Source organism: Sitophilus oryzae, unplaced genomic scaffold (assembly GCF_002938485.1).
Source record: "Sitophilus oryzae breed Bouriz unplaced genomic scaffold, Soryzae_2.0 scaffold_1623_pilon_pilon, whole genome shotgun sequence".
Classification (NCBI taxonomy): Eukaryota; Metazoa; Arthropoda; class Insecta; order Coleoptera; family Curculionidae; genus Sitophilus; species Sitophilus oryzae.
The window spans coordinates 433,325-446,060 of record NW_022146307.1 but is presented as its reverse complement, the minus strand read 5'-3'; the positions used below and the strand labels follow the sequence as shown (position 1 = coordinate 446,060).

The following is a 12,736-nucleotide window of genomic DNA, read 5'->3' as shown; positions in this document are numbered from 1 at the left end:
CGCCATGACATCAGGAAAAAAATATTTTTTTTAATTAAATGAAAAACAAAAAATCCGGCGACGACAGTTTTTAAAAGAGCCAATTAGCTATCTTTTAGTAAAAAAAGCAACTTTCTAGAGCAAGTCGTAACTTTAGTAGAGACGACACAGATAAACATTAGCATTTTATATATGTAGATTTTATTAATCGTGATTAATAAAATTGGATTTATCTCATCGATGAGATCGTAGTGGACAATGAAACAACCTATGAAACAATGCAGAATCGGACTTATGTTGATATGAAAGTAAATCTTATTTTTACGAGAGTAATATCCGCACGAGAGATGGCAGAATGTTTTTGAAATGCGTATTATAAACATAGAAAAGCGCATCAAGCTGGCAAAATTCAAATTTCTCAAGAGTTGTCAAGAAGAAAAGTCAAAGAAAACTAACAAATAAAGTTATTTAAAATGGTTATAATGGCCTAGCTTCATATTTAATGTTTTTATTTTGTATGTAAACGAGTTTTTATGCTGCAGTTTCCTAAATTAAAAGACTGATTTATACAGAATATTTTGTATTATTAACAATTGATGACTACTGTGTATCCTGCTAATTTTATTAACAACTCCAAGAAAATTTAGAAAACAAACATAATATATTCGCCGACCTAGACCAGAGTGTTTTCGAGTTTCTGGTTTATTTTTGAACTTGAAATATTGGAAAACAAATGTTTTTGTTGACGAAGTTTCCTGCGTAATTCTATTTTTTAGCAGCCTTTACGAGGGTGGTTCTAATATTGATAAGGATTTTTTATTATTATATGAATTTCTATTATTTTTTTAAATGTGGACCTGGATTTTTTACTTCAATTATTGAAGCTTATGATCTTCTAAATTCAATGGTGTAATACTCTTGCCCAAAAAATGTGTAATAAAAAACACACTTTAATTATTTGTGTGTGTGTTCAAGTGAATCAACATTTTTGGAGTATTGAAAGTAAAAAAAATTGGATTTTTATTTTATATATTTATATTTACTTACACAAGGTTTCTGTCAAATATAGTACTGGCCGATATCAAGTGTGAACTAATCTAAATCCTAAAACTACTGAGCTAATATATTAGAACAGAGTATTCAACTGGGAAAAAGTTGGATGCAGTCAAGCATGAGGTTGTCCACTGAGAGTTGGTTTTAGTAGGTGAGTGGAAATTTTCAGACAATTTTCATTTTTTTTGTGGCTGTACTTAAACTGCCGTTAAACTGTAGCTTACTAAAATGCCGTTAATAGGTATGACGTCGTTGATGTGACGCACTTGACGGCTTTATGAAATATAGGACTTTTATAAGGACTAACCAACGCTATCCACCCCACCAAATAACCAACTTAACCAACGCAACTAACCTCGACACTGATAAAAAAATTTAAGAGACAAATATAAATTAGTAAAAACCAACCAACCCCACCAAATAACCAACTAACCAATGAATTAACACTCTCCAAATAACCACGCTAACCAACCCGCCAAATAACTAAACCAATCCAACCAAAAAGAGTTAAACCAATGCAATAAGATCACGCTATAAGCAAAAAAAAATATAAAAAAGTCTTGGTCAGCGTGAGATTTGAACCCCGGACCATTCGCTCACGAACCTATAGCTTCAGCCACGGAGCCACAGGTGCTCTTGCAATATGCTTATGGCTAGGCATTACTTTCCGCCGACATGAACGATGTCACAATATCTATTAACGGCATTTTAGTAGGCTACCGTTTAACGGCTGTTTAAGTACATCGTTTTTTTATTGTTAGATAGGAATCTTTTTTTTAAATTTACGCTTTTTCCAACGAGATTTTTTTTTGATAACCTGAGCTTCCGACCATTATATGTAGTAGTGGTGCTTGGACCACACATGGTCTGCAACCTCTGACTTCATTGTTTCATATCTTTGACATTGAAAGTCCGAAATTCTTTTAGTTTCAATACTGAATCATTGTCTATCATATTCAAAGAAACGTTTTTTGAGTAACTGTGATACAGCAGAGGCGAGGATCGTGCTTTGGGGTACGTCAGAAGAAGTTTTGACTCGCCTCAATACTAAAAAAGACTTCTACTTCAACTTTCTGTCTATGATGAACAGTACCTAGAAAACTTTAAGTACCTGCAGGGCAGCTAGGAAAACAACTTGGCTCATACACCACTTTAGGAACTTGGGAGAGTTCCTAATTAATATACGGTATATATGAGACAATGGCCAATTGATGAACACGCGGCTAGAATGGGTATTCCTTTCCCTTTTTATCAAAATTGAGTGAATCTGCATAGACCCAAAAAAAGAGGAAACGGTCACACAGCCCGGAATCGTTTCCTCAGGGCTACAGCTTTGTAGATCTTGAAGATGTTGTCGGCAAGAGCATAACGGTTTTCTCAATGCCACTGAATGGTTATAACTGAGAGTGCATAAGTGTTATCAAAGCGGCAATTCTGTTAACTGTAGTACGATAAGCAGTTGTATTTGGCACTTGAACAAACCAATCAACCGTGATACATCAGTGCATTTGCATTGATAAGCTTTTAAAAAGGATAGAAAAAATCCAACTCCATATTTAATAAAATAAAGTATCTGGGAAACAAAACGTTAGATATGGAATTTAATTGTACCATCTTATAAAAAGAAAAAATGCCAATAATGAAGTGACATTTATTTTAAAACATCTCTGCAAATATAACCAAGAAATATTGAAAACGATTTTACTTTGTAATATTTCTTTTTTTTAGAATGTCTTTGGAAGTATTTGCATCTATTGGTCATAAAACCAAACCAAACCAAACTTATCATTATTTGACCTCCTTTGTACCCCTTATGGTTTCCGGGATCACACTCGTCATATTCAAATTTGGTAGCCCTTGTTTCCTGGTTCATATTTTCCCGCATTAAGATTTTTTTTTATATCGGTCCCACCGCGTATATAAATTTATTTTTAGCTCTAACAACTCCGTTATAGATTCCGGACGGACCAATGGCACTCGCTCTCCCGTCTCCGTTAGAGCGTCTCCAGTTTTTAGCCGAGAGCCAGCGACAGATTCTCCGCAGTACCGGCGTAATTAATTAAAGTGAAATTAATGTTGTTATGCCGCTGAGTGTATTATGTACGTGACCAGGGGCATGATACGGGCGCCACGCTAAACAGCATAAAAGGAAGATTCGCTTGAAAAAAACGGACATTGTTTATTTGGAAATTGTCTTGAGCGAATATTTTTTGTTTTGGTTTATTCTTCTTCGAGTGTTGTTCTTGTGTTTGGAGATCATATAGGCTTAAGGGCGCAAGATGTGAGTATTTTTGTATTTTTTGTTACTACCCAATCATCATATTCATTTCTATTCTACTGTTGAGGCCTTGACAATTTTTAGATTTGGGCCTATAACTTATAGGCCTTGAGTATTTCAAAAGTGTCCTAAAACTTTCTCTTCGGCGGTGCAAGGGTCGGACATAACATGTGGCGTCATAAAAGACTAAAAAGAGTATTTTAAGATAGACAGTAATATTTTAGATTGTGAGAATATTTTTGTTGTTGGCAGAGACTTGTGTGATGTCCCTGCGTTATTGTATTCTCAAGTTTAAAAGTTGTAAAAGTTAATGTATTTACTGTTCGGTTTAAATATACATTTTTGTAATCCAGCGAGTATCGAGTGTCTTTATTTAGTTCCAAAAAATTACCCGAACTACGCAAGAGCTCATCCACCTACCGTTGATAACATCCGTTTATTATTTTTATAACATCCTCCATATGTTTTGTTAATATGCTGTTTTATGTTATTTTGTTCCAATTTGTTTGCTAATGGTATAGTTCTATCTTAGATGAGGGTGACTATTTCGTCTCACGGGCATTTTAATTTTTGTGGTTCAACTCTTACCAGCCCATCTCACTAGCTGATACACTTTGTTATTGTCATTTATGAGGTATAAATCCTTGTCTGCACAGCTGTTACTTGTTATGTTTTTGTTATGTTTTCTTTCATTTGCATCCATATATTTTGTTGCATGCTGCAGTTTTTTAAACTAAACGAATGATTTATTCAGAATATTTTGTCTTTTTAACAATTGATGACTGGTGTGCGTGCTGCTAATTTTATGATCAACTCTAAGAATGTTTAAAAAACAAAAAAAGCTCGCCGGCGACCTAGACCGGAGTGTTTTCTAGTTTCTGGTTTACAGAACACTACCGGTAACGAAATCTCTTGTCTTGGTTTACTATTTAATATTATTGTTGTTAGATATAGTTTAAAGATGTTGTAATTTAAAGAATTAATTAATAAAGAAATATGTATACTTAAATCGTTAAATTTTACGTAAAGGGGTGCCTTGAAATATTTTTTTTGAAATACAAAATTTTCTATAGTTAAAAAGTTACCATGGGTTTTTAAAAAGGCTGTACTTAAAGTGCCGTTAAACGGTAGCTTACTAAAATGCCGTTAATAGGTATGACGTCGTTGATGAGACGCACTTGACGGCTTTATGAAATATAGGAATTTTATATGGACTAACCAACGCTATCCACCCCAACAAATAACCAACTTAACCAACGCAACTAACCTCGACACTTATAAAAAAAATATAAAAAACAAATATAAATTAGTAAAAACCAACCAGTTCCACCAAATAACCAACTAACCAATGAATTAACACCCTTCAAATAACCACGCTAACCATCCCGCCAAGTAACTAAACCAATCCAACCAAAAAGAGTGAAACCAATGCAATAAGATCACGCTATAAGCAAAAAAAAAAATAAGTCGGCGTGAGATTTGAACCACGGACCATTCGCTCACGAAGCGATAGCTTCAGCCACGGAGGTGCTCTTGCAAAATGCTTATAGCTAGGCATTACTTTCCGCCGACATGACCGACGTCACAATATCTATTAACGGCATTTTAGTAGTTGCCACACAAAATGCACTGTGTTTACCTTTAGAGACCATATAAATCACTCTCTATCTTTGAAATTTCCAAAATAATTTTCCTCAGCATAAAAAATAGATCCTACAGCATGGATCTCCCAAAAATGTAATAGATACTAGTTGATCATCAAGTAGTTTCGGAGAAATGCTAACTCTGGATTATTTATTATTATTCTATATTATTACATACATTAATTCAAATATTTACATAAACCATATTACGTGGTAAAATACAGGTAAACCACAGCCACTGTATAAATAAAGCGTTATATATAAGACTTGGCAAACTCCTAATTCGCACAGATATGTTGATTAGTTGATTACTTTGTTTTTATGTTATTTTTGCGGAAACTGAAGTGTTTACATCTCTCATCTGGGAACATCGTTTTATTTTTGGATTTAAGCTGATTTAAATTTTGATTTGTTAAATATCTTTCATATTTATAAAAAAAATCAAAAATGTATAAATATCCGTCATATTTACCTAACTAAAGATTCCTTATAGGTTACTTTCTCTTTTTTATTCTTTATAGTGCCTAAATAGTAACCTATTTTTATTAAAAAGATATGTTATATTTTAGTTAAGTGCAGGAAAAGTATGCTTTTTTTTAGACAATGACATAATTTGTCTTCCGGTAGACAATAGTTAAATTATGTAGCCCCAGTTTTACTATAATGAGTTACAACAGCAGATACTGACCGAAGAGTGTTAAATATGGAGCTTTGTTTAAATAATTTACATGAACAGTACGAAAAACCGATACCTTAAAACTTTTTATATAGGTTCCTAGAAGACTTTTTAAGTGTTTTGTAGCTAAATTATTTGACTTTTTGCCTTCTTTTTAAATTAATAATTAATATTTAATCTGTTTATACGAAGAAAAACGAAATGTTATTTTGGTGAAAGCTTGAAATACCCTGTAGAATAGTTTACCAAAGTAAGGAATTTTAGGACCACTTTATCCCCAAGACCCATCTTTTCTCGATAGTTTGTGTCGATAGTGATCATTTGAAACATTTAAGAGCCAGCTTTCTACAAGAGCAATTTTTAGAGCACTGACTCTCTTGCAAAATATTAATTTTAGTAGGTCAGGAAGCATCATCTTCTGTTGATTAAATAGGTGTCAGATTGCCTTTTTGATCTTTCTTCCATCCATATTGTAAACTATCTAACTTGATACCAATCTATTCTTCAATCTAAAAAAATACATCTTAACATTTCCTATAATAAATACAGTTACCTGAAATTATGTCCTGAGTAAATGGAGTTTTGCAGAGTTCTCAGCTGGAGGCAAATTAGCTAAATTAAAGGTAGTCTTAAGGGCTTGTCTTGTCGTATATTGTATAGAGTGTATCTCAGATGGTTAGTATATTTATAGTTTAGTATATAATATAGCTTGGGCAGTGATATAGCTTTAAAAGATAATTTAATCCTGAATGAAACAAGTCATCTTTGTTAGGATTTCTTTCTAATACGTCTAAAGGTATTGACAAATATCGTCATCTTTTTTCAGTACCGACAGGAACATTTTTTTTGTTTCAGTCAGGATTAAATAATCTTTTAAAGCTATATCACTGCCCAAGCTATATTAAACATATGAATCATCTGAGAATCCCTTGACTTAAGACCACCTTTAATTTAGCTAATTTGATTTCAACTGACAACTCTGCAAAACTCCATTTACTCAGGACATACTTTTAGGTAACTGTAAAGATATATCTATTATAGGAAATGTTATAGCTATATTTTTTAGATTCAAGAATGGATTGGTAACAAGTTAGATCCTTTACAATATGGATGGAAGAAAGATCAAAAAGGCAATCTGACACCTATTCAATCAACAGAAGATGTGGCGCCTCCTGATCTACTAAAATTATTTTATTGCGGTTGCAAAGGGAGTCAGTATTCTAAAAATTGCTCTTGTAGAAAACTGGGTTTTGCATATTCTTTAAAGTGTGGTCAACTGCTACGGAATCAGTTGCACAGACGTTTGTATTTTAGTTGAGGCTAAAATGACGCTCAGGATGACGTCATAGTAGATTTTATTTAATAACTTTAATTTAATAAAAAAAATCACAATAATTTTATTTAATAAATAATATTTAGACGTTATTTTTAATTGTTTTAATGCTTAAATTTATACTTGGTTTATCTATTATATCACTATACTGTTAACGCAAAAATTATAGCGGATTGGTTTAAAAAAACTTGAAAATGTATAAACCGTATAGTAAAAAAATGCTCTATCTCTATTACTATTCATTTTAGAAAAAAAAAATGATTGAAGGTAGAATATTCTAAATTTAATTCTCTACAAAAAACATATCTTTAGTTTTTTCGAAAAAAGTTATGCAAACGGACATATTTGAAAAAAACGAAAAAATCCAAGATGGCGGCTATTTTTTGCAAACTTCCCCCATTGGGACCGAATGGGACTTTTGAGGGGTTAAATAGGAGATCATTATCAACTGTCTGTAAGCATTTGAAATGTGGTTACATAGATGAATGATAAGAATACCATGGGTGGCTATGTAAAGAAATGAAGCAGTATTAATGCAAATGCAGTTCGTGAACTTTTGATAACAGTTAACTGCTGAAAGCTGTCATACCTCGGCCATGTTCTTAGAGGAAATTGTTACAGGATTCTACAACTTATAAAGAAGGGTAAAATAGAGGGCCGCTGGGGCCTAGGAAGGACACAAATCTCCTGGTTGATGAACACTGGGAATGGACAGGCACACATAGCGCCGAACAATTGTTTAGAGTGGAAAAAAAAACAAGGATCAGATCACCATCGTGATTGCCAACGTTAGGACCTGACAAGGCACAGTAAGAAGAAGAAATATCATCTGGACTTAAACCCATCTCGACTTATCTCGAGTATCTGCCAACAAACAATTGTAATCTTTTTTTTGTTAATTGTCTATAGCATATATATATATATATATATATATATATATATATATATATATATATATATATATATATATATATATATATATATATGCTGCTATATATATATATATATATATATATATATTATATTCAAACAGGTGTCTTGGGGATGCAGTCTAATAAGAAGGCCGTTAGTTCAAGGAAAAACCCTTTATTGTTTAGTCAAGCTTTCGAGAATTCAGTTGTTCTCTTCTTCAGGACTCTTCTACAATTATAGTAATTAAATACAATTTCTATTCTGTAAAAAACTATTAAAATGCAACTCACCAAAGTGGGATTATGGTAAAGTTTACAACATTGCTCAACAATCAAAAGAATCCTCATTTCTCAAATGCAGCAGTAAAAATCAACTTTTAAAATACACGTGAAAACTAACTACAAAAACTTTATAAAAAAACAATACAACGTGTATGTGAGTACAAAGTCAAAGCACGAAAATTGCATGTCAAAAATCTTAAAATACAATAGCAATTAACTCTGCTTCATGAACGTGCCCGCTCAAATATATTGAAATGAACAAAATTCTTACAGCTTTAGTGTATATTTACGACCCCCCTTTACGACAAGCAAAACAATTTTCTTTTTACTTTTTATTTTTTTTTTAATTTTTTCTCTACTTTCGATTTTTCGAAATTAGAAAAAATACACAGCTAAAGGCAAGAAAATATTATTTATTAATATACACTAAAGCTGTAAGAATTTTGTTCATTTCAATATATTTGAGCGGGCCGAAAAACGCTCTTTACCATCTTTTGACGGGAGATGCACTAATATCTCACCGACACTTTACGACATCGTCTGTTGATATAGAAGAAGTTTTGCTTGCCGTATCGGTGAGAACCAGCCCCTGGACAGCCCACCTGATGAAGGGTAGGCCCAGAAACCGGTTGTGGGAGTGGAGCTTGGTTCCCCCTTTACGACAAGCAAAACAATTTTCTTTTATTTTTTATTTTTTTTTAATTTTTCTCTACTTTCGATTTTTCGAAATTAGAAAAAATACACAGCTAAAGGCAAGAAAATATTATTTATTATATATATATATATATATATATATATATATATATATATATATATATATATATATATATATATATATATATATATATATATATATATATATATATATATATATATATATATATATATATTTATATATATATATATATATATATATATTAGTCGGTTTAGAACGTTTTTCTACGTTTTCTGATACCCAATTTCCAGCCTGTTCTATTCGTACAATCCTCTGTTGACAGGTTTCTTTCACTCATCGCTTTGTGTACGCTTTTTTGCCATTCCAGTTTCGGTCTTCCCTGTTTTCTTCTGCTCTTTGGTTGCCAATTGATTATTTTCTTGGGCCATAGTGTCCTTCATTCGCTCTACATGTCCGTACCAGATCAGCTGCTTTTTCTCTATACCCTGTGTTATCGTATCTTCTATACCCATTTGTTGTTTTATGGTATTATTCCTTATTTGTTGTTGTATTGAAATTCCCATTGATCTTCGAATGACATCCATTTCTACGGCCTCTATCCTCTTCTTGTATCTCTCAGTTATTCTCCATGTTTCTGCTCCATACAGGAGGTTGCTCTTTATCATGGTTTCATATATATTGAATTTTCTTCGCTTTGTTATTGATTTGCTCCATAAGATTCCATTTAGACATCCGATTATTTTTTTCGCGTTGATAATCCTTTTCTCTATTTCTCTGCCGTCAGTTCCAGTGTTATCAAATATAATTCCCAGGTACTCATACTCTTGACACTGCTTAATTTCGTGACCGTTGTCCAAGTTCAAGTTTCCTTCTTGTGCGCCTATACATAGATATTTTGTTTTGGCTATGTTAACTGTCAAGCCCCATTCTCCGTATTCTTCAATAAGTTTTCTTAGCATATATTGTATATCGTCTTTGTCATTGGCAACTATTATTTGATCGTCTGCGAATTGAAGTGTGAACAAACATTCATTGTCAATCTCTATGCCCATACCACGGATCTTTCTTTTCCAATTTTTTAAAGCGACTGCAACGTATATTTTAAAAAGATTAGGGAAGATGCAACAACCTTGACGCAAGCCTTTGTCGGTTATAAATGTTTCTGTAAGCTCTTTTCCTACCTTTATTTTTGATTTTGCGTCCTTATATAGTTCTTTAAGAGCTGTTATATAAGTATAGTTGATTGTTCTAGTACCCTCCATAGTCTTGATATTGGGACAGTGTCGTACGCTTTCCGTAAGTCAACAAATGTTATATGTGTGTCCAAGTTTCTTGCCGATCTTTTTTCTATAACTTGTTTTAAACAGAACACGTTATCTGTACACGACCTTCCTGCTCTAAAACCATTCTGTTCTTCCTCCTTTTCTCTATAATCTTCTTCTATGAGATCACGTAAAATTCTACCATATAACCTGCTCATTGTGCTCGTCACTGATATACCACGGTAGTTGCTGCAGTCCAGCTTATTGCCTTTTTTATGGATCGAAGATATATAAGCCAGCTTCCAGTCTTCTGGAACGGGATGTCCGTTTAAGCAAATATTGAAAATTAATGCCAAGCTTCTAAATAGTTTCTGCGTACCATTTTTCAACGTTTCGGAGTATATTCCTTCTGGGCCGCTTGCTTTGCCTGATTTTAAGTTCTTGGCAGCCATTCTTATTGTTTCTTCCGATATTTCAACTACTTCTCCCTGTACGTCGATGTTTCTTGGTGAATCAATTAAGTATTCTCGTCTAGATTCCTGAAGGAGGCTCCTATAATGTTCGAACCATTGTTCAGGTTTAATTAAGTGTATATTAGCCTTGTTTTTTTCCTGGGTTCTTAACATTTGAAATAAATTTCGGAGCATTTTCTTCCACCTATGTAGTTATTAATTTGCTCACACTTTATATCCCATGCTTTGTTCTTAGCTCTGTTAATATGTGTCCTTAGTTGCCTTTTTGAATTCTTGTATTCTTCAAGATCGCGTTCTGTTTTAGTAGATAGCCATTTCAGATATTTTTGTTTTTTTCTTGGCCATAAGACTCCATCTCATCGTTCCACCAGTATTTCTTGTTGTTAGAGTATTCTTTTGTTCCTATTGCTTCTTTGGTAGCGGCAATATAATATATTGCCTAATATAATATAGTGCCTGTGGTAATTTAGCCAGTGTGTAAAATAAAACACTAATGCACCACAATACACCAAAACCCTACTTTTAATCGTTAACGTTATCAGTATATGATTAAAAAACTGCGGATGTCTTAATCATCTGCTGATGGTGCTAACATGGTTAGCGATGCGTATCCAGTGTTGAAAGTAATCTGTTTTGGGGTATTGTGAATTATTATTTTATTTTGCTATTGTAACGATAAAGGTTCCAACCTTAACTGTATTATCACGTATGACTCGTATGAGTGATATCACGTATCGTGTATGAGTGATAATTCATTTTTATCAGAAAAAATATACTCCTTTACTTTTGATTTAAAGATGTAAAATTGATATGGTTTTCCATTTCTGTATTTTTATTATTAAGTTCAAGGCCTCGTAAGTTCGATTTTCTTGTCCTATTTATTTGTCATTATACCAGAACAGAATAAAGGTAAGTTTTTGCATGGTTTCATTAATGCTTTGTTATTGTTTTGTATATTTTTTGTAAAATTATTCTGTAATTTTACGCTGCAATGAATCAATGATATTCACAAGCTTGTATTTAGTTTCATAGCATTCGATGCGTCATGTTTTTCAATCTCATTATATTATTTCCTATTTCACTTCAATTATATCGGTGGATTTTTTTCTCAGCCTATATCAAATAACCCAGCTGAATTGCTCGATATAAAATATGAATGTTGTGGCAAAGAATATTATAGTTGTGGTCAGAATGGTCGGTGTTCTAAAAATAACAAATAACCCTACAAATATTAGATTAATGAATAATATGAATATGTCAATATAAAAATTAAATATTGTGATATTTTTATTCTAATATTGCGTGCTATTTAATTAACAAATACCGTATGATCGAAAAAAAAACTGCGTCCAGTTAGCTTAGAAATGACGATCGATGATATTCCCCATATAATGTTGCATACACAATGAAAATGATCTTCATTTTTCATAGCCATCGTTGACGCTGTTTTTTTCGGTCATATTGTATTAGTTCTAACAACTTAGTAACTAACCTAAGGTGGTAGATGGTATGGTCTGTTCAACGAGTCAGGAAAGATTTTGACTGAACACATCCAAAAAAATAGCAGATAATGTGCATTTTAATGCAGACACAAGTGCCAATGTCATGAATCCTTTTGTTGGATAGACTATACTATTCATTTATATAGACTTAACTATTCATAAACTTTAATATTATAAAGAGGTCTGCGATGTTCATTTTATTTTACTCAAGGAAATAGCTATTTTTTTCTGAAAAAATCTCATTATTAAACTTACAAGAAACAGTAATCATGCAAGAAAATACGTCCTTAAATTACTGTTGTTAGTTGGTAATGGTATACAGGGTGCTACAAATTCGGGGTACGAGCATGGGTATCTCCGTAACAGTAATAGATACGAACATAGCTAAATTGGAACAAAGTTGCGCTTTGGGATGTTCACCAAGATGCCGTCAAGACAGTTTAAAAAATTTCAAGGATCGCTGAGTTTTATGAAGAAAAAAAACGTTTTTTTTTGAAAATCAATTTTATTTTTTTCTGTCGTTACTTTTTACGAAATCAAAAAACTAATTACATATTCTCATAGCCACTTTATTAGGGCTATCTGATAGTATTTTTATATTTTCAAATTAGCTGATAATTTGTGAGATACAGGGGCCAACTTAATATTTTTAAATACGTTATGAGAAT

The 12,736-nt window shown here is 32.5% G+C and overlaps 1 protein-coding gene across 5 annotated transcripts in view; it reads left to right on the top strand.

Moving 5' to 3' along the window:
- The window catches only part of LOC115880426 (protein NDRG3-like), a 70,125-nt gene that overhangs the window by 18,333 nt on the left and 39,056 nt on the right, over window positions 1-12,736 (top strand). The window contains exon 1 of one of the 5 annotated variants that reach the window (XM_030897626.1): window positions 3,015-3,313. The exons of 3 other annotated variants lie outside the window; for them this stretch is intronic. In XM_030897626.1, the coding sequence (XP_030753486.1) occupies window positions 3,312-3,313 (2 nt within the window). In that variant the 5' untranslated portion in view covers window positions 3,015-3,311. Of the gene's footprint in view, window positions 1-3,014; window positions 3,314-11,419; window positions 11,476-12,736 lie in introns of those variants that run through there. One more of the 5 variants, XM_030897628.1, reaches the window with a different exon arrangement.